Here is a 22079-nt window from a genome sequence, read left to right as displayed (position 1 = left end):
CGATGCATTTGACCACAACTTTTTGCCTTTCACGTCGAAATCCATATGTAGAGTACATAAAATACTGCCGTCAAACGTTTTGTCGATGGTCATCTGACCACAAAATCAATTGAGTGTTGATTCTCTTCTTTGCGATGTCGACAAGGCCTACATTGCCACCCATCCCCTAACACACATTTGGTGAACCTCCCAGATTCTGGGAAACACGTGACCAGCCTGTGCCAGGGTCTTTTCTTAACGACAACGCAGATAAAGAAGAGAGACCCTGGGAACGAGATTGAGAGCACACGCGTTTATGGGGGACAGCGGTCGAAGAGTGTAGCACGTAAAAATTCTTTAACTTGGGCCATTTAAGGTTCAATAAGAATAAAACGCAAACAGCGGTTACAAACATTTGCTTGAACTGCATAACTTTTTATAAACTTAAATGTTTCGTATGTTATAACATACATCATCAAAAGTGATTATCATTCAGTTACAGCAGAAACTCATAAGGGTTGAAACGTGTAACGGCCCCTTGTGTGCTGGGAAACAAGCTTCTGAATATTCAAGTTGCTAAGTACCATATTTGAAACAACAGGAGCGAGGGGTTTCCAAATATGGTACTTAGCACTGAAACATTAAAACCAATCAGTTCGCACTAAATATTCGGAAGCTGTGAACTCGCGTTACACGTTTCAACCCTTATGGGTTTCTGGTTACAGCGAAATTTAAATTCAAAAATACACCTGAACAGACTGGAAACTAACGAAATTGATTGACATAAAACGACAAGAAATATGTTTATAGTAGAGATAAGTTTCTCACTGCCAACGTTTTCATTTAAGGCTGGCTTTAGATCACGGAGAAACAGAGACTATTTAATTTTATGAAAAGTTTATGAATGCATATATGTTACCTTAAACAGGGCGCGTGCGCACACCTTGTAATCTGCGACTCAAGTGCTTACCATATGACAGATAAAATGACTTTTCCCTTGAATACATAAGCCATCGAATTCTTACCTTAAATTGACGAGGGCGGTTTGGAGCTGTGAGTACGCGTGGGATTTGACACATATGGTTTAGGGGCCGACATATCTTTCCCTCGATGCCGTACCGGCATCGAGAAAGCAGCGAAGGGCCAGCTGCGTCCAAAAGCGATCGCACGGGCCGAAATCCCGGGATGACTCGTTTGGTACGACGCTCTAGCGCAGGTGTCTGGAGGTACTGCGTTTTTCTCTCTTGTTCATTCTCGCCACCAGAGCCTCGGATAGACCCAAGGCTCTGGGAAACTCTGTGTAGGAGAACATGCGCTGTAGGGTTCTTATAGCCAATTTGGGCTATTTGAACCTTACGGCGCCTGCTCAATCCTCGTGCTAACATGAATGTACCAATTAGATACGCTTTTGATTGTTCTTCACGAAAACCAATAAGATGACACTTTGTTTCAGGGTTCCCCAGAGCTCTTCTCCCCCTCGGTCAAGATAAGAGTTCTGGGGTCGAGATTGTCTCTTGTTCAAACATTCCGTCCGCGCATGCGTAAATGTTCTGGCTCTCTGATACGTAGCGTGCCAAAAAAAATCAAGATGCTGGTTTTTACAAGGAATTGACATTTCAATTGAACAGATTTTACAGACATGAACTCGTAAGGTAAGAAGCGCGCGTCTCTGGTCTTCTCGAGACAGAGGTGAGAGATGTTTTCATGCAGACTGGGACGCCTAAAATGCTTTGTTGTAAACATGACTGTTCACGAGTGAAGCTATCTCTCTGGCCTTTCTGTGGACGAAATCCAGCACCTACCAATAAAATTTGGGCAAGTTTTGGAAGCTAAAAACTCCAATCAGTGCTGTGTTTTGCTGGTAGGACTGGGTGAGCCGACAGTTATTAAAAAATCAACGAAATGAGAATTGGGGGAGCTTCCCTTTTCATGGAATGACAGAATTACCCAGAATTCTTTCTGGCCATGAAGGAGGCAACTTGAGAAGAACGAGACTGGCCCTCATCGAATGGCTAATTATAAGCTTGTCTATTTAATTCTTGTGGACATATTTGTCAGAAAGAAAAGCAAAATTGCAATCTAGGTTTGGCTTCCTCGCTCTTCTAAAAATTGTCTTTTTTTAACGCCCTCAAACCACCACATGTTAAAACCATAGTTAGCGGCAACTAATTACGCAATAACACGTAGGTCTTGAAAGACCTTTGAGGACAACGTGAAAGAATCGGAATCGAAAGATTAATTGCAAATATACGTTTTTCAAAACTCCGCTTTCATCAAAGTGCACATTCCAACTTAACTGTCCAGGAAGTTACTTGGGGGGGGGGGGGGGGGGCCACGGATACTGATATTCGCTCTTGTGTGGTCATGTTTTCCGTAGAACTTAAAGAGGCTGTGTCACGCAAAATGACATAATTTCGTGACACCCAAAAAGCCCAAAACGTAGAATGAAACATTGTAATAACCAGCTGTTGAACAACATCAAATAAATACAGCAAAAGGAAAGAAAAGCATGGATGGACACAAATCGGACAAGATTGAAACGGATTGTATTTGGATGATCATGAAAAAAGTCGACCCGATATTTTCAAGTTTACGGTAAATCGCCTGGATAAAGGTCGTTTTTTCATAGAATCATCTTGTTTGTGATGTAACGATAATTTTATCATTAAAGGAATTCCGTATTACCATTTTTCGAGTTTTAAAGGGCCACCGACAACCACAAGTCTTTGCGGGTGTGCAAGCTATCGGCGCCAATTTCTGTAATACAGAAACTAGTATTTCTTGAAAAGTCAAATTCCATCGCCTCGCATCGTCGTGTTTTGGATGCCCAGTAGCTTCAAACTTAATGTTTAAATATTGTATTTTTGGCGTTATTTGGGTGTTGTGTTCGTGTTAAAAGCGAAATGAAAACTGTGAAGAAAGGTCGTCCACCGAGGAAGGAAAAGCGCCATGTTATTTGGCTCACTACTTTAACCTTAAGATTATGGAACGAAAGGAGGAAGGCATTTGGATTAAAAAACAAATCGAACAGCGAATTCGCAGAAGTTCTTCTTCATGGGATGTTTCTGAAGCGAACCGGCCGATTCGATTGCCTGGATAATAACAACAACAAAGGCGCGCAAAGGACACTGGTTGTCGGTGGCCCTTTAAACTCGTGATTAACTAAAGATTTTCCCTGAACACACTTTAAAAAAAGAGCCATAACCTCAGAATCATGTTGTTTGTGAGTAGGTTTGGTACCTTATAGTTTACAATTTTAATTGTAAACAGGAATTTCAAATGAAAGCGGACGGTCCTGTGTACTAGTTGATAAGCAAGATCACCGTTGGATTGGAATGGAACAACGGACCAAAGAACTGTTGTTGCCTCGAAATATCAAGGCAAGTTAACGCACACCTTGTAATGACTTAACTCTTTCCTTGCTTTAATTAGGAGGAGTTTGAACAAAATGGTTATTCTGTCGAGACAGAATGGACAAGAATTGGGAAGGAAAAGGGCGGAAGATGCTTCGCCGGACAAATTGGTTTCTGTTGACGGGCCAAACTTTTCCTAAAGAAGATCGACGAATAAACACTTTCTAATTCTCAAAATACTTGTAACAATTAAGAGGTCAAGAGACTCGTTCGGAATAAAAGCCTCCTTATACTGGAATCTCAACCCCAGCTTACTTCTCTTTTGCGTGGCCTTAAGTTAAAATACCAGAGAGTTCTTTTGCATTTTGTGATAAAAATGCTATTCGTTAAACGACAACGGCAATCATGAGAATATTTCGCAATATTTGTAAATATGCGCAAATCGTACGTAAAATGTCTCAACGAAATTGCAAATTTCAATTAGTGACTTTTCTAACCCATCGCTACCTACCAGTAAATTTCTCTCGCTCTTGCTTGTGTCCTACGCTGAAGGGGCAGTAAAATTCCTAGAAAATTTTAAACTTATGACTCACTCAATTTCGGTTATAAGCTCATATACCCTATGAACTTTTATTGAAACTGATTGCACGGTATGTTTAATTAAAGTGGACTAGTCCAGTTCAGAAATAATTATATTTAACAAAACAACCATTCCATTTGCACTCATTGGATATGAGATACCTACTTTGGCAGTTTACCACCCAAAATCCAAAAAGCGCTCCTAAAATAATTGCAAATTATTGTTTGCGCATGCAAAATTGTCAAAGAGATAAACCATTTCATTTCACGAGAATGTTACCGTGAATAAAGATTAACTATAAATGTTACTTTGCGAGAGAGTGAAAGAAATTTACTATTAGGTATAATTGATGTCAGCTAATTATAACTAAGCATGATGGAATGACAGATACCTTGCTTGCCAACATTTTCACTCAGCACGCGCTTCATGATTGTAAGACAAGAAGGAACGTTGCGACAGTTCGCGCGCGCGGTAGAAATGCGCGGGAAAACTAAGTGGGAAGGTCCTACAATAAGTGACTAAACTATTTTCAGGTGATCACTTCAGTTAAACACTTCCAGTTACCCTTGTTTCTGAATCGAAAGTAAACGACTGAATTTGGACATTGCTTCTTGCGCACGCGTACCTCTAGGTGTAAATATCTTCGTGCTAAAGCTCGCGCAAGGAATTTTTTTCGTATTTTTGTATTGTGACGCAAAAAGGCATCACTGCGGCAAATGAAAGTATTCACTTGTTTTGCTCGGTTTGTACCGGAGGAACGAATTTCGTAGTGTTGGTTAAGAGATAAGATTATATTTCAATATTGTTATTGGTTCAAAAAGAGCTTCATAAACTGAAGGTAAGGTTATTTACCAGCATACAGAGGTTCGTTTTCGGCGGAGAATTCCCTTCCGTGAAAAACTAAAAGCGGAGTGATTTTAAGTCATTGATTTTTTACGCACAATTTTCGTTTTCCGTGTGTTTTCCGTGTTCAGCAAATTCCATTTAGAGCAGGGATAACGTATTATTAGGAAACAAGTTACCTGATATGTTGACGCCTTTAATTTTTACAGTTACCCCGCAGTTGTTTTTGCGGGATTCATCATGGCAAACAACAGTCTTCCTTTGTCCAAGGAGCAACTTTGTCAAATTATAAATCAACAGCAAACCACAATCCAAAGTTTGCTAAGCGAGCGGCAGTGGCTCATTGATGCTTATCATATTCAGCAACTGGATATACAGAAATTTAAACAGACAATCCGTAGAATGGGAAACATACGCGAGGGCCTTGTCGCAAGAATTAAACCACGCCAGACAAGATCTGGCTAAGCTCACAGAAAGTCATGAAATTCTGAAAGACAAGTATGAGGCCGTTAAGGGCATGTATTGGGAAGTTAAAGAGAAAAACGACGCTAATAAAGCACTTCTTCAGTATGGCATGGACCTCGGGAGGGGCGTATTCCAAGAAGGTATGTTTTTCAAACAGTCGTATTACCAACTACTTGAGCAGTACAGAAGAGCATGGTCATCAGCTCCAAGCCAGGCACAAACAGTCAGTGAGAGTCAAGATCCTGAAGCCTGTGATCAGTCAACTCAGTCAAATTCACTGCTTACCTTTAATCTGCTTCATGCAACCAGCACCCCTCCCGAGGTGGTCGTCTCACCGCTTCTTACTTCCATCAACTCAAGTGATGTCAATATTTTCATCACTCAAGGAGCTGACCTCTCACAGCAGCCACAAGGCTCCATAATAATCAGCTTGCTTCCAAACACTTTTGCGGTGGATATGCCAAATGTTGCTGGCGCGTTAATGAGTCCAACTGAGCAAAAAGCACAGGAAATGGAATTCTTCGAGACTCAGCTAACGGAGAAAGAAGAATATTCTTTGTTCTCAGATGATATCGTGGAGCAATCTCAATTATACCTCGAATATCGACGCCTTGTCACTTGTGACGAGAGAATAGAAGATCCTGAGATCTCCATTAGCCAGTCTCTCTGCGAACACACACAAAATGAGGTAAGCGGAGAAAAAAGAAGTAAAAAAAACTGGACAATCGCGATGCGCTGGTCAGTGCCGTATTTATCTCTTCAGGGATATCGAAGACATTGAAATAATGTTTACCTTTTTTGTTCAAAATACTCGGCTTATTACCGGTACTCGATTTTACTAGTCTCACGATCAAAATACAATTTATGGAGGAGAGATGTCCAACTGAATTAAGTTATTATTAATTTACCTTTTCATTCACTCAGATGTTAGTTTTTCTACTGAGTAATGTTCTCTCATGGTATTTCTAGGAAGCCGCTCTTTCCGCTGAAGTGTCAAATGAGAGCGTAAAAGAGATAGATGTCTACGAGCCAAATGCTACCAAGGAAGATGATTTAGAGGAACCATGTGAAGTCCAAGAAACTCTAAATGACGCGGACGCAGTCTCCACTGAAATGCAAGTCGAATGCGCATCCTATCGAGGAGATGGGATGGAGATGGATTTCTACGAGCCAAGTGCTAGCAAGGAAGATGATGTGGAGGAACGATGTGGAATCCAAGAAACTGTAAATGACGCAGACGCAGTCTCCACTGAAATGCAAGTCGAATGCGCATCCTATCGAGGCGATGGAGTGAAGATGGATGTCTACGAGCCAAGTGCTAGCAAGGAAGATGATGTGGAGGAACGACCTGTAATCCAAGAAATTTTAAATGACGCAGACGCAGTCTCCACTGAAATGCAAGTCGAATGCGCATCCTATCGAGGCGATGGAGTGGAGATGGATGTCTACGAGCCAAGTGCTAACAAGGAAGATGATGTGGAGGAACGATCTGGAATCCAAGAAATTTTAAATGACGCAGACGCAGTCTCCACTGAAATGCAAGTCGAATGCGCATCCAATCGAGGCGATGGAGGAGGGGTGAGTGTCTACGAGCCAAGTGCTATCACGGAGGACGATGTGGAGGAACGATCTGGAATCCAAGAAACTTCAAATGATGCAGACGCAGTCTCCACTGAAATGCAAGTCGAATGCGCGTCCTATCGAGGCGATGGAGTGAAGATGGATGTCTACGAGCCAAGTGCTAGCAAGGAAGATGATGTGGAAGAACGATCTGGAATCCAAAAAATTTTAAATGACGCAGACGCAGTCTCCACTGAAATGCAAGTCGAATGCGCATCCTATCGAGGCGATGGGATGGAGATGGATTTCTACGAGCCAAGTTCTAGAGAGGAAGATGATGTGGAGGAACGATCTGGAAGTCCAAGAAACTCTAAATGACGTGGACGCAGTCTCCACTGAAATGCAAGTCGAATGCGCATCCTATCGAGGCGATGGGATGGAGATGGATGTCTACGAGCCAAGTGCTAGCAAGGAAGATGATGTGGAGGAACGATGTGGAATCCAAGAAACTGTAAATGACGCAGACGCAGTCTCCACTGAAATGCAAGTCGAATGCGCATCCTATCAAGGCGATGGGATGGAGATGGATGTCTACGAGCCAAGTGCTAGCAAGGAAGATGATGTGGAGGAACGATCTAGAATCCAAGAAACTGTAAATGACGCAGACGCAGTCTCCACTGAAATGCAAGTCAAATGCGCATCCTATCGAGGCTATGGGATGGAGATGGATGTCTACGAGCCAAGTTCTAGAGAGGAAGATGATGTGGAGGAACAATCTGGAATCCAAGAAACTTCAACTGACGCAGACGCAGTCTCCACCTTGCAAGTCGAATGCGTATCCTCCCTACGCGATGGAATGGAGGTAGATGTTAGCGGAGCAAGTAATAACCTCAGCGAGAGCTGCTGGAAAGACGTAAAACCGAAGGTAGGCTGACAGAGCTACAATAATACGTGAATACGACCCACTTTAACACATGTTAAAAGAGAGTGTGAAAGAAAGATTGTGCGCTGTGGTGTAAATATTATAGGATTGATATTTTTGTAATTATACTAATGACATTGATGACTATGACATTGTTTACCATTTACACATTTTTGAGTTCTATCTTCATTACCTTCATTTAAATTAAGTCATCAAACATGAATCCGAAAACAAAGGGTGTCACTAAGGCTTTGTTACTCAAAAGATGAACGCTTGACCAAATTTTCTCCCTATAGCTAATCTACTTTAATGCTGCTAGTAAGAATCAAGTGGATTGGTCGTTCGTTAATTCATTCATTCCAGCAATCATTGCCTGCTTTATTCAGTTTGTCTTTTTTCTGGAATTGTTTATTTATTTGTTTTTAAAAACTAAGGCCCTCCACGGATTAGATAAGTTATTGTCGACGACTGTTTACAGTCGACAACTTCAAGTTATTTAACTCGACAACTGTTAATGTTAGGAAGTCCGATTCCACAGACCGCGAAAAGTTTAGTCATCGATAATCGGTATTTTTTATGGGAGCCTGAGAAAATAGGGACAAGAAATGAAGAACCACTAACTTTAAAAATCGTTTGCGTCGCTGCGAAATAAACTTTTAAATTAGTAATCGATAACTTGCTCACAGATCGGAGAGCGGAAGTTGCGTTTGCTATCGACAACTAAGGTATTTTTTTTTCTTTTTAAAAAGAAAACTACTTTAGTTGTCGATGATTTTTTGCAGTTTGCAATTGTAGTCGATAACTTGATTCACATAAGCTGTGCTTTTTGGCATCGATATTTCTTTGTTATCGTCAAATAAAATGTTATCGACAACAACTTGCCTCGTCTGTGGAGGCCCGGCTAATTTATTAAAGTTTATTTATAATAAATAAATTAATTAATTAGCGAATTAATTAATTAATTTGTTTGTTTGTTTACTTATACGTGAATCAAGTATCAGTCGGTCTATTTCAAATATTCGTGGTTTCTTCCACCAAGTTTGAAGGAAAAAATGAAGCACTCCGGTATTTAAAACTAAATTAACTGTCCTTAACTGAGCCCACGTTTTATTCTTGTGGATAGTATTACAACGTGACCTGTAGCACCGAGGATCACAGTATATATGTTCATTTTCTTTTCCTTTTTTTCTTTTAGAGAAACTGCGTGAGACGAATACTTGGCTGGGTCCGCAAGAGATTTATTTGTGGATCTTGCAAATTGGAGCGCAATACTGAATTATGAACAGGCACTGACTCGTTGGTTTAGGATTTTGTTTTTCCGAATGAAAGATGAAGGACAATTAACGATTATTAAAAACAAATCAATCTTTAAAAACAACAACAACAACAACAAAAAAAAGAACAAAAAACAAAACTAAAAAAAACCAAATACTTTTAAAACTAAAGGGCTGCTACGATCAAAATTCACTTCTCGTTTTCCTTTACATTTCGAAAGTTCTTGCGCTGAATACTCAAATTGTGAGATTTGGCGGACCGTTCAAAATAAATAGTTTTTTCTCTTGAAATGTCAAGAGCAAAAAATATTTATTTTGAACGGTCCGCCATAATTTTGCTTGGTGCGTTTCAGCGATCTGGATCGAAGACAAAGTTTATATTACCTACTGCTTAAAAATACAGGGTGTAAATGCGGCTTAATTAGTATACAGAACACGAATATGACAATCTAAAAGCCAAAAACTCTCATGCTGCATACTTATTAAGGCACATTGAACATCGCCTGTTGAGCATTTAAGGCAACTGAGTACTTTCGAAATGTGAAGAAAAACGAGAACTGCTTTTTTTCGTCGTAGTAGCAATTTGAAAAAAAAACATAAACCTAATGATATATGTATGTTAAAAACAGATTCAAGGGAGGGGAGGGAGGGAGGGAGGGGTCCTTTTATTACGAGTACTTCAAAAGTGGTAGAAGCAAATATAAGAGAAGGTATTTTAATACCTTTTGATGCTCGACTACTGAATAAGCGCGACTACTGAATAAGCCTTCCATCTTATTGTGGTCAAAAATTTGACCATAGAACAATAAATAAGATGGAAGGCTAGAAACATTTTGTTACTAAGTCGGTAACTTTCCGAAGCAATCAGCCTTTCAAAAAGAACAATAAGACTTTGAATTTCACCGAATAAAGTAATAGAGCCCAATGCCAAGTCACTCATGTAGATTTTGGCTTTTCTTGGGGGAGAGGGGGGGGGGGGGGGGTGGGTTTCCCTGGGATTTAATGAAAAAAGATGACTAGGCACGGACAATTGCCGCTTACCAGCGGAAAAAGAAAACCAATAACTAAACGAGTAATGTGTAGTTTTGGTCGTGGAAATGCTAAAAACGAAGTGACTGAAACAGTACGTGTTAAGAGTAAGATTTTTGTGAGTTTTTTAATAAAAACAACATTAAGTAACTTGTTTGAACTGATGAGTCTCACCAAATAGATACTTTTTACGTTATGTCATCGCCGCCATGTTGGTAGGGTGAAGCTATATCGAAGGCGTTGATCGAGGACCAGAGCACACCAACCTCGTTCCCAGGGTCTCTCTTCTCTGCCTCTTCTGTCGTTGAGAAAAGAGCACAGTTGTTGAAATATAAATATCTTAAGTCAAAACCGGCAGGTACAAAACACAGGTCACAGGTTATTGTTTTACCAATACAAAAAGTAGCCTAAACATGAATAAAAGTTAACCTTAGGCCGAATTAGGCCTAAACAAAAGTTTTTAGGCCTAAGGTTAGCTGTTATGAATGTTTAGGATACTTTCTGTATTGGCAAAACAATGACCTGCTATCTCTGAACTGTCTACTCGCTGTACAAGATTTCGACTTTAGGAATCACACTGCTTAACATTCGAAAGAAAAATGAATGAAATCAAAGAACAAAATAAAATACCTGCACACGTTGATACAGTTTGATCTGATGACTTGAGGTCGATAGGTGACATAACAACTTAAATAACATCACACTGGCAGATCGCTGAACATGTTTGTTTGACATGAATAAATTATTATTAACACTCTTCGTTAATTGATCCGGACCTTCACACGGATGAAAACTTGAATGAGGCGAGTATATTTTCTGTGGCGTCCGATGCATTTGACCACAACTTTTTGCCTTTCACGTCGAAATCCATATGTAGAGTACATAAAATACTGCCGTCAAACGTTTTGTCGATGGTCATCTGACCACAAAATCAATTGCGTGTTGATTCTCTTCTTTGCGATGTCGACAAGGCCTACATTGCCACCCCTCCCCTAACACAAATTTGGTGAACCTCCCAGATTCTGGGAAACACGTGACCAGCCTGTGCCAGGGTCTTTTCTTAACGACAACGCAGATAAAGAAGAGAGACCCTGGGAACGAGATTGAGAGCACGCGCGTTTATGGGGGACAGCGGTAGAAGAGTGTAGCACGTAAAAATTCTTTAACTTGAGCCATTTAAGGTTCAAAAAGAATAAAACGCAAACAGCGGTTACAAACATTTGCTTGAACTGCATAACTTTTTATAAACTTAAATGTTTCGTATGTTATAACATACATCATCAGAAGTGATTATTATTCAGTTGCAGATAAATTTAAATTCAAAAATACAACTGAACGGACTGGGAGCTAACGGAATTCATTGACATAAAACGACAAGAAAAATGTTTATAGTAGATAGTTTTTATTTAAGGCTGGCTTTAGATCACGGAGAAACAGAGACTATTTAATTTTATGAAAAGTTTATGCATGTATATATGTTACCTTAAGCAGGGCGCATGCGCACACTTTGTAATCTGCGACTTCAATGCTTACCATATGACAGATAAAGTGACTTTTCACTTGAATATATAAGCCATCGATTTCTTACGTTAAATTGACAAGGGCGGTTTGGAGCTGTGAGTAGGCGTGGGATTTGTCACATATGGTTTAGGGGCCGACATATCTTTAGAGCTCCAGCCTGATGAAGTGGTGCTACATGTAGGTACAAACGATCTGAAGGCTAAAAACGGCAAAACATCTAAAGAAGTTGCAGAGGCTATTGTTGATCTCGCTAAACAGATAGAGGGGTCTTCCGAAGCTCAAGTCATAGTCTCAGGACTTGTAACACGAAAGGACAAGCTTAATGATAAAGTCTCAGAGGTGAACAAGCACTTGACGAAGTTTTGTCGTCAGAATGATTGGAGATTTATTGAACACAATAATATAAACGAAAGGGGTTAAACCGTGGAGGTCTACACCTGAATTATGCAGGTAACAATCGTAATTTTAAGAAATTTTATCATGGTCTAGCTCATTGAACTTTTACTATGCCTTCCATTAATGCCGTGCCGTTGGAAGGCAACAGTCAGGAGTCATCGAGAAGTCCGACTCAAAATCCTATTGATCGTTCTCGAGTATTGCCCTCCAAACGCGGTTTTAAGCTGGCCTCGCTGAATATAAATAAATTGACCACTCATCTTGATGAACTCAAGATCTTTCTCGTAAGTAACGATATAGATGTTCTCGCAATTAACGAGACTAAACTAAATGAATACATCACCGATAATGAGGTCAGTATCTCTGGTTATGATATAGTTAGACGTGATAGAACTACATATGGAGGTGGGGGCGTTTGCTTTTATGTAAAAAAGTCAATTAACTTTTCGGTGCGCAACGATCTTTGCATGGACAGTCTTGAGAACCTTTGTATTGAAATACGCAAACCTCGCTCTAAATCATTTATTGTTGCTACGTGGTATAGACCACCTAATTCGCTTGTTGGTATATTTTCACCTTTTGAAGAGTTGATTGGGAAATTGGATTCCCTTAATACTGAATTCTACCTTTTAGGGGATCTAAATTGCAATATGGCCGCATCCCAGTTTGACAGCGATACACGCAAATTATTAACTATCACGGATGTTTATGGACTTCAACAACTCATAACAGAACCAACAAGAATAACCGAAACTTCTGCAACATTGATTGATTTAATTTTTACTAACTGTCCTGACAAGGTGTTATGCTCAGGTGTGCGTCATATTGGCATTAGCGATCACAGCATGGTCTATGTCTATCGAAAATTAGCCATTAATGGACAGAGTAAGGGTCACACTAATATAACCTATAGGAATTTTCGAAGTTTTGACCGTGATAAATTTCGTAGCGATGTTGCATCTCAAGATTGGGATCACATAAACAATTCTTCCAATCCAAATGATGTGTGGAATGAATGGAAGGAATCCTTTTTGGCTATTGTTAACAAGCACGCTCCATTGAGAACCACTCGTGTTCGCGCGCGGGGTTCCCCATGGATTACTTCTGAGCTTAAAAACAGATGCACTCAGAGCAATTAGATCAAAAAATCCTAATGATTGGGTTCACTTTAAAAGACAGCGGAACAAAGTCAATAGTGCGACTAGGCTAGCGAAGCAAGTTTATTATCAAAATATGCTAAACGAGCATAAGGGTGATTCCCGCAAAACCTGGCAGATCATCAATGAGCTGTCTTCCCGAAATTTCGTGGAAACGTCTGTGAAACAACTGAATGTAAATGAGCAATCAGTAACAGCTCCAGCAGAAATAGCGCACGAATTTAATCGTTATTTTGCTACCATTGGCCCGAAACTTGCTAGTGATATTCCTTCTTCAGATGGCAACAGCTATCTGAATTATCTCACTAGCACGGATAAGGAGTTTCAGTTCCGCCCAACCTCCACAAATGAAGTATTTTCACTGCTGAATAAACTGAAAAAATCAAAGGCAGTCGGCCTTGACAAAATTTCTTCTCGACTTATTCGTGAATGCGCGGATCTTATTTGCAAACCGCTGTGCTATATTTTCAATCAGTCATTAAATGTAGGTGTGTTCCCAGACGACTGGAAGTGTGCACGGGTCACTCCACTATTCAAACAAGGGGAACGTGATGACCTAAACAATTACCGCCCAATTTCCGTTATCCCGGTTATAGCCAAAGTGTTCGAAAGAATAGTTTATAACCAATTATATGCGTACCTAACAAAGCATAACGTAATATGTAAATGCCAATCTGGTTTTCGCTCTATTCATTCCACCGTTACGGCTTTACTTGGGGCTACGGATACTTGGGCTTACAACATTGACCGAGGAAAAATAAACGCTGTTGTTTTCCTAGACCTAAAAAAAGCTTTTGATACGGTTAATCACGAGATCCTTTTATCTAAATTAAATAATTACGGCATACATGGCATTTCTTACAACTGGTTTAAGTCCTATTTGGACAACCGCACTCAAAAGTGTTCTATTAATGGATCACTTTCTAAAACCTGCTCACTAAGTTGCGGCGTCCCTCAAGGGACTATTTGGGTCCATTGTTGTTTTTGCTATATATCAATGATCTGCCAAACTGTCTAACGAATTGTATGCCATGGATGTACGCAGATGACACCCACCTAACATATGCGAGTGACAATACAGGCGACATAGAATCAAGACTTAACCATGATCTAGAAAATGTTAAAAAGTGGTTGATAGCAAACAAACTTACCCTGAACATGAGAAAAACCGAATTTATGCTGATTGGATCAAGGCAGAGGTTGTATGCTCTCACAAATCCTCCAATTCCCGAGATTAATGGTGCTCCTATCACTCAAGTTTCTGTTGCTAAATCCCTGGGCGTGCTTATTGATAATAATCTTAACTGGAGTAGCCATGTCGATAAACTGACAAAGAAAGTAGCTTCTGGAATTGGAGCCCTCAAACGTATAAGGCATCTCGTTCCTCAGACGACATTGCACTCTATTTATCACGCTTTACTTCAACCGCACTTTGACTACTGCAATGTCGTCTGGGGAAACTGTGGTATCACGTTACATGACAAATTACAAAAACTGCAAAATAGAGCAGCCAGAGTTTTGACCTTCTCTAATTTTGATGCAAATGCTAGCGAGCTATTCAAAATTTTAGGCTGGAAAAATCTAGTTAGCCAGCAACAAATTGCGCTGGCCACAATGGTCTATAAGTGTCTTCAGGGGCTAGCACCCGAATATCTATGTTCTAAATTTACAAACCGCGAATCTGTTTATAGTTTAAGAGACTCTGAAAGAAAGCTTAATGTTCCGTTTCCACGGACAAATTATTATAGAAACAGCTTCAGCTATAGAGGTGCTACTGTCTGGAATAGCTTACCCCTCAAAGCGAGACAAGCAGAGTCTCTTGAGCTTTTCAAAAATCTGATTAAAGACATATTTTAGTATAAAGCACGGCATTCATGGAAAGCAGCTTTAGAATTAATATAGTATTATAGTAATTGTATTTTATTGTAATCATTTTAAAATTTTACCTTTTGTAATTTAGATTTTAGCATTGTTTGTAATCTTAGCTGATGATTTTACCGTGCATAAATAATAAAATATCATCATATCATATCATATCATCTCTTCCTCAATGCCGTACCGGGATGCAAGGTCGGTAGCAGAAAGCAGCGAAGGGCCAACTGCGTCCAAAAGCGATCGCACGGGCCGAAATCCCGGGATGACTCGTTTGATACGACGCTCCAGCGCCGGTGTCTGGAGGTACTGCGTTTTTCTCTCTTGTTCAAACATTCCGTCCGCGCATGCGTAAATGTTCTGGCTCTCTGATACGTAGCGTCCCAAAAAAAAATTAGGATGCTGGTTTTTACAAGGAATTGACATTTCAGTTGAACAGATTCTACAGGCATGAACTCGTAAGGTATGGAGCGCGCGTGTCTGGTCTTCTCGAGACGGAGGTGAGAGATGGTTTCATGCAGACTGGGACGCCTAAAATGCTCTGTTGTAAACATGGCGGTTCACGAGTGAAGCTGTCTCTCTGGCCTTTCTGTGGACGAATTCCAGCACCTACCAATACAATTTGGGCAAGTTTTGGAAGCTTAAAACTTCAATCAGTGCTGTATTTTGCTGGTAGGACTGGGTGAGCCGACACTTATAAAAAATCAATGAAATGAGAATCGGGGGGCTTCCCTTGTCACGGAATAGCAGAATTACCCAGAATTCTTTTTGGCCATGAAGGAGGCAACTTGAGAAGCACGAGACTGGCCCTCATCGAATGGCTAATTATAAGCTTGTCTATTTAATTCTTGTGGACATATTTGTCAGAAAGATAAGCAAAATTGCAATCTAGGGTTGGCTTCCTCGCTCTTCTAAAAATTGTCTTTTTTTAACGCCCTCAGACACCCTGCGAGCAGAGCCTCCTTTTGTCTTTTTCTTTACCGAGGAGGAGAAAAGGAGGCTCTGCCCGAATCGCGTCAACTCTTTGAAGCCGCCGCAGCCCGAGCTTCTGGACTAGTTAATCTTGTTTTATCTCGTCAAACCGGGTTTTCCAGTGCGAGCGTCCGTTTAGTGACAAAACCGATGGTTATAATTGAGCCCGCTGTACCATGAAAAACCAAGATGGCGGTGAGATCTGGCATATTAGGCTTGGGTTCGAGACTGTATCCTGGCAACATGCAGCGCATATTCAATAAAGATCTTACTCGATTCATGCAGAGCCTTTCTCGAGAACGCCAAAATCGAGCAAGCAAAAGAAAGGCTCTGCTAGCAGGGTTGCCCTCAGACCACCACATGTTATAACCACAGTTAGCGGCAACTAATTACGCAATAACACGTAGGTCTTGAAAGACCTTTGAGGACAACGAGAAAGAATCGGAAACGAAAGATAAATTGCAAATATACGTTTTTCAAAACTCCGCTTTCATCAAAGTGCACATTCCAACTTAACTGTCCAGGAAGTTACTTGGGGGGAACGGATAGTGATATTCGCTCTTGTGTGGTCATGTTTTCCGTAGAACTTAAAGAGGCTATGTCACGCAAAATGACATAATTTCGTGACACCCAAAAAGCCCAAAACGTAGAATGAAACATTGTAATAACCAGCTGTTGAACAACATCAAATAAATACAGCAAAAGGAAAGAAAAGCATGGATGGACACAAATCGGACAAGATTGAAACGGATTGTATTTGGATGATCATGAAATCGTTTTTTCATAGAATCATCTTGTTTGTGATGTAACGATAATTTTATCATTAAAGGAATTCCGTATTACCATTTTTCGAGTTTTAAACTCGTGATTAACTAAAGATTTTCCCTAAACACACTTTAAAAAAAGAGCCATAACCTCAGAATCATCTTGTTTGTGATGTAACGATAATTTTATCATTAAAGGAATTCCGTATTACCATTTTTCGAGTTTTAAACTCGTGATTAACTAAAGATTTTCCCTAAACACACTTTAAAAAAAGAGCCATAACCTCAGAATCATCTTCTTTGTGAGTAGCATAAATATATTCGTTACCTCAGAGGGTATTATCCCTCTGTCCCAATAGACTGATGTACGATAATGTTTTTTTTTTGTTACGACCGGCTCGGAAAAAAACCCGCCTTTTTTGTTCTTTTGGTTTCATTCGATCCTTATGTAACAAAAACCTTCGCGCACCTCCCGTTGAATTGTAATGAGAGCTCGTGATGTTGACAGCTACCTATTTAAGAATTTTTGTATTTCGTTCATAATAGCATTAACATCGGCTTCACACTGAGCGTTGTGTAATTGCGGTCGATTAACAACCACTTCTAGATTTGCATGCATAGCAGGAAGAGGGCCAAGTTTGCGCAAATTAGCAAACAACTTTCCGGGGTCATGAGATGACGGGAACCGGCCCAGTCCCCTCAGCACATCAAAAGCAAACTTGCTGTAATGCGCTGTCGATGAAACAATCATTGGTCGGTTGACATGCGCAAAACGACTCGCTATATCCATAGCAACTGCGGTATGAGTGTCCAGGATATATCCGGCTTGTTCATACGTCAGCCTTAGCGTGTCCAGATACTTGTCCTCTGTAGTCCAGTCAGCCTTGAATATGGTGGAGAGCTCGTTCCTGACGTCATCGGGAACCTGTAGAGAAATATTTCAATTTAAAGGGAAAAGCATCGAAATCAGTTTTCCTTAAAGATGGGCAAGACAGAGGTGCACCCAGGTTGATTCTTTCAAATGCCATCTTTTACCATATAGATTCGTATCGAATTGTGTAAGATCAAAGGTTTATGACCAGGAACGTACAATTTCATTGTATTTGTGGAACGGCATTTTTACCGACCGAGTTATTTTTAGATTGATTTTCCCGCGAAGCCAGACCTTTCCAAAGAGAATAGTCACTACTCGTGCAAGCAAACTCTCATTTAAGAACTCGTCCAAAAATAGCTTGATCTGTGAAAATGCCGTCACATAGACCTAGAGTTATACGCTCCAAGTTGTGGGTTGCTGTTTATAGGGAATCCCTGTTTTTCCTCCTCTTTAATTCGAATCGAGCCGATTGATGCCACAGAAGCAGACCACAATCGTAATTCTTCCTGCCTACATTTGAGATCATGAACTGATAATTCTAAAGCCGAGTTTTCGGATCTTAGAAGCAGGGATGGCGAAGTGGCGAGAGCACTCGCTTCCAACCAATGCCCTGGGTTCGCCGAACCCAGGGCATTGGGTATCATATGTGGGTTGAGTTTGTTGGTTCTCTACTCTGCACCGAGAGGTTTTTCTCCGTGTACTCCGGTTTTCCCCTCTCCTCAAAAAGCCACCCACGCTTTGATATTAGTTGTTTGTGATTTGTTTTTGTGCAGAGTCCCAAATTAGTGCGTCCGCGCCAAATACTGAAATTAAGGTCACTATTAGTAGAGTGAGTTTCAATCGAGTGTCGTAAAACCAAAACAAGAGTAGTTACTTTGGCCAATCAAAAAGGACGGAGACAATCTAGTAAACCAATCAAAATTCGAAGTTATTACAAGTAGCCGACACAAAGCGCGGGAAAATGTGCACGCGCGAGCCACGATTGGTTTTGGTTTCACTTCTGATTGGTTGAAAAAGTGGCGCGAGAACTTTGAACCAATCACTGAGTGAAGTAATGCAAAACCAAAGTAATTCACTAATTACTTTCGACACTCAATTGAAAACCGCTCTATGCACGCCGCATTATCATTTGGGCACTGCGGAAGTTACCCCTCATGAACTACACCTTAAAATACTTGTCTTGCTCTAATGATCTCATCCAGTGAGCTACAGCCGCTCCATTGTTCCCCGATGCGTAATAAAGTAGTCTCTCTAAATTTGAAGATTTGAGTATATCTATCGACGGTGAGATGGTCTGTTGTAATCGGCGAGAGGCCATATTGTACGATCCGGCGTGAAAGAACTCTGTGAGAATGTTGTTTTCGTTTGAAGCGCAGATAAGATTATTGAATGGTATTCCCATGGCCTGAGAAGAGAAAGGTAGTAAGTAACTCGTTAGTAACGAAAGTTAAACCTTTGACTCCTATTATTGATCAGTGTGTAAATTCTCCTCCCAATTTCAATACACCGTCAGGTAGACAAGTGTTGAGAAGGAAGATTATTATCAGCTTAAAAATATGATCCTGATCTAACACTAAATTTCAACACACTGTCAGGTAGACAAGTGTTGAGAAGGAAGATTATTATCAGCTTAAAAATATGATCCTGATCTAACACTAAATTCTCATGACCAGCCAATGAAGAAATCGAGGGAGGTAGTCAGGAGAATGAACTTTTTGATAATGGCAATCAAAGGGTTTACTCGTTCTTCACCAAAGGTATTAACGTTAAATCTTAAGGAGAAATAAGCCCCGACGATTAATTAAACACAGCACAGAAACAATCCAGAACTTGATTGCAGTTGGCGCTAATCAAGGAGGAAGAGCTAAATATACACTTTTCGTTATTTTTGAAAACGCGTGATAATTTATTCATAACGGTTCGTTGAATACAAAGGAATTTCGCGCTTACGCATTGCTGCAGTGATTGGCTAAAAAATCTCATGCCATCTTCTCAGCCAATCAGACACAAAAGCCAATTTTCCCGCGCTTTGCATGTCGTTTACTTTGCGTTTTGATTGGCTAATTTAATACTTGTTATTACAGTTGAGCCCACGTCTCAGCGGAGTTAGTTTCAGAAGGCGCGAAAACGATGTTTTCGGGTCAAAACAAGAATTTCTCATCGAAGGACCGTGTGATTTCTTGATTTTTGAACTGCCTTCGTATTTTTTTTGAGTAATTTGAGGTTTATCTAGCCTAAGTTTATCGTGGAATGTATGGCAAGGCACCGTATAGCATATGGATGTGTTAACCGAATTAACAACCTCAAATGTGCGAAACTATCGAGGGCAGCTTCCATTCAACAACTGCAGTTTCTCTTCTTGAGAAAAACGGAACTTATTATTTTTTCGCATTTCCTAAATTTCTTACTTTTCTCTTTTTCTGATCGAATGTTGACCCAGAACTCTCGCTTCCGCGCGCTCTGAAACGAACACCGCTGAAACGTGGGCTCAAATGTAATAACAGCTATTTTGGGCGTCTCTTGTCAATGCTGGCTTTGACAACTGGTAGAAGATACCTTACCTTGGCGTAATAAGCTGCTAGAATGTTACCAAAGTTCCCAGTCGGCACACACAAGTCTGCCGTTTCACCCATCGAAATAACTCTTGACTTAACAAGGTCCAAGTAGGCCGATGCGTGATAAACTACTTGTGGCAACAATCGCCCCCAGTTCAATGAATTTGCCGCGCTTAGCTGCACGTTGTAGGAGTCCATCAGTTTCTTGTTAAACGACAAGTCGTTAAAGATTGTCTTTATTCCGGATTGGCAGAAGTCAAAGTCACTGTTTACACCAATAACACGCGTGTTTTTTCCATCGGCAGATGTCATCTGCGCCTTCTGTGTTCGACTTACTCCTTCTTCGGGGTACAGTACCACAACTGCAATGTTTGAGTTATCTGAAAAAGCAAGAAATATCAATCGATCGTGTGCGTATTCATGTTTTTAAGCGTCCGTCTTTAAGAACAGACTCAACGTAGGCCACTTTCGTGTTCACTTTGACCTTAAAACCAATTTGCGTTTTCAAAATTCTCCATTTTCATCTCGGCGTAAACCAAAGTACAAAATTTTTGTTGTTCATCCACACTACCGTTTCCGCATCGTTGCTACCTATCCACACTGAGACGCTCCAAAAAGATGAGAATACCACCCAATTATAAAATCACCCCAGTTTTTTTTTTAAATCATCGCTTTTCCCTGTCCACAGTGTCCCACTAACACAGAAGTGTTACAAAACGACAACTTTTCAAAGGACTCCACATTTGAAATCGTTTCCAATAGTCTTGTTTTCGTCGGCGTTTTGGGGCTTTGCAGTGTTGATGACGGACAAAAATTAAAGCGTCCTCATTTTCAAACACTGAAACATTAAAGCATCCACATTTTAGATCACACAAAAAGTTCCACTCTAAGTTTTGGCCTTCGCCTCTTTTTTCAAACTAATTGCAAGTCTTTCTTTCAAACGCTAATAGGCCTTTTGCAACAAACGATCACATGGTACAAAATCCGCCATGCTGGAGGGCAAGCTCATTATTATTCCCCCACTGGGACATTAAAACAAAGAGACCTGAACCAGTCAAGCTTGACTTGCTTTGTTTTAATGTCCCAGTAGGGGAATAATAATGAGCTTGCCCTCCAGCATGCATATGGCGGATTTTGTACCATGTGATCGTTTGTTGCAAAAGGCCTATTTTCATTCATATGAAAAGAAAAAAAATGTATCGCTAGTTCTGCGGGTGATTGGTTCATTTTAATGCCTGCGCTAGCTGAAGGAGCTAACGTCGTTTCGGCCTTGACAAGCGGCGTGAGCCAGTGGTTGAGAAGATGGATTTTCCCGCGATGCTCCGCGCTCAAATGCCACTTTGAATGACAACCTGGTCAGTGGTCATTGCTGTCGAAAAAACCTCCTCCTCACTTTGTGAACAGACAGTGACTGGCGCCCTCCAATTAAGTTTCAGCTTAACGCTGATGCGTTCATTTGAACAAATATTCTCTACAGGACGTTTTCAACCAACCTCTGGAGACACCAATAGCAATAGAGAAATGTACGGCTTCTTGTGGACGAACAAAAGAAGCTAATGAGAGATCTTTTGTTTTCGTCCACAAACAACGCGGTGATTACGTCACGTAGAAAGCTCTTTTTACACGCCACGGTCCGACCCTCAAGATTCCTGTCATCAATATTAGGGAGTTTAAGATCGACGACGCGACGGTGACGAAACGTCGTTTAAAATTGCAAGTTCAGGTTTATTTATCTTTTTCGTTACTATGTCGGTTTGTCTAACTTTTAAAAACTAGCGCAACTTTCCAAGGAACTGAATTAGGAGGTGCGGTGTTGAAGCTACGACAGAAAATTAAAAAAAGCTGCCTTGTGATCACGTTCTCTGTAAAGGCCTGGACAAAGGCTCGCAACATTTCAACACAACACCTTGCACGTGCAGCACGATTATTTATGCTCTTTTAACCAATGATGTCATTGTTTTGT

The 22079-nt window shown here is 40.5% G+C and overlaps 2 protein-coding genes across 2 annotated transcripts in view; one reads left to right on the top strand and one right to left on the bottom strand.

The window, feature by feature from the left end:
* Nucleotides 1-12032: 12032 nt before the first annotated feature.
* On the top strand, nucleotides 12033-13061 carry LOC138055777 (uncharacterized). Its single transcript, XM_068901649.1, has one exon. The coding sequence runs from the start codon at nucleotides 12033-12035 to the stop codon at nucleotides 13059-13061; it is 1029 nt and encodes a 342-aa protein (XP_068757750.1).
* Nucleotides 13062-16659: 3598 nt separating this feature from the next.
* Nucleotides 16660-22079, bottom strand: part of LOC138056432 (threonine synthase-like 1) — a 15185-nt gene continuing 9765 nt past the window's right edge. Inside the window, exons 6-8 of the mRNA XM_068902221.1 lie at nucleotides 20123-20496; nucleotides 18727-18966; nucleotides 16660-17612 (exon numbers count right to left, since the gene is read on the bottom strand). Coding sequence (XP_068758322.1) covers nucleotides 17196-17612; nucleotides 18727-18966; nucleotides 20123-20496 — 1031 coding nt within the window. The 3' untranslated portion in view covers nucleotides 16660-17195. The remainder of the gene's footprint in view (nucleotides 17613-18726; nucleotides 18967-20122; nucleotides 20497-22079) is intronic.

This window comes from Montipora capricornis, chromosome 7, assembly GCF_036669925.1.
Source record: "Montipora capricornis isolate CH-2021 chromosome 7, ASM3666992v2, whole genome shotgun sequence".
NCBI classification, from domain to species: domain Eukaryota; kingdom Metazoa; phylum Cnidaria; class Anthozoa; order Scleractinia; family Acroporidae; genus Montipora; species Montipora capricornis.
This window is presented reverse-complemented; position numbering and strand designations above follow the sequence as displayed.

Bases quoted from the DNA above. Each gene is read 5' to 3' on its own strand.
- LOC138055777 (XM_068901649.1), top strand. From the start codon at position 12,033: ATGCCTTCCATTAATGCCGTGCCGTTGGAAGGCAACAGTCAGGAGTCA.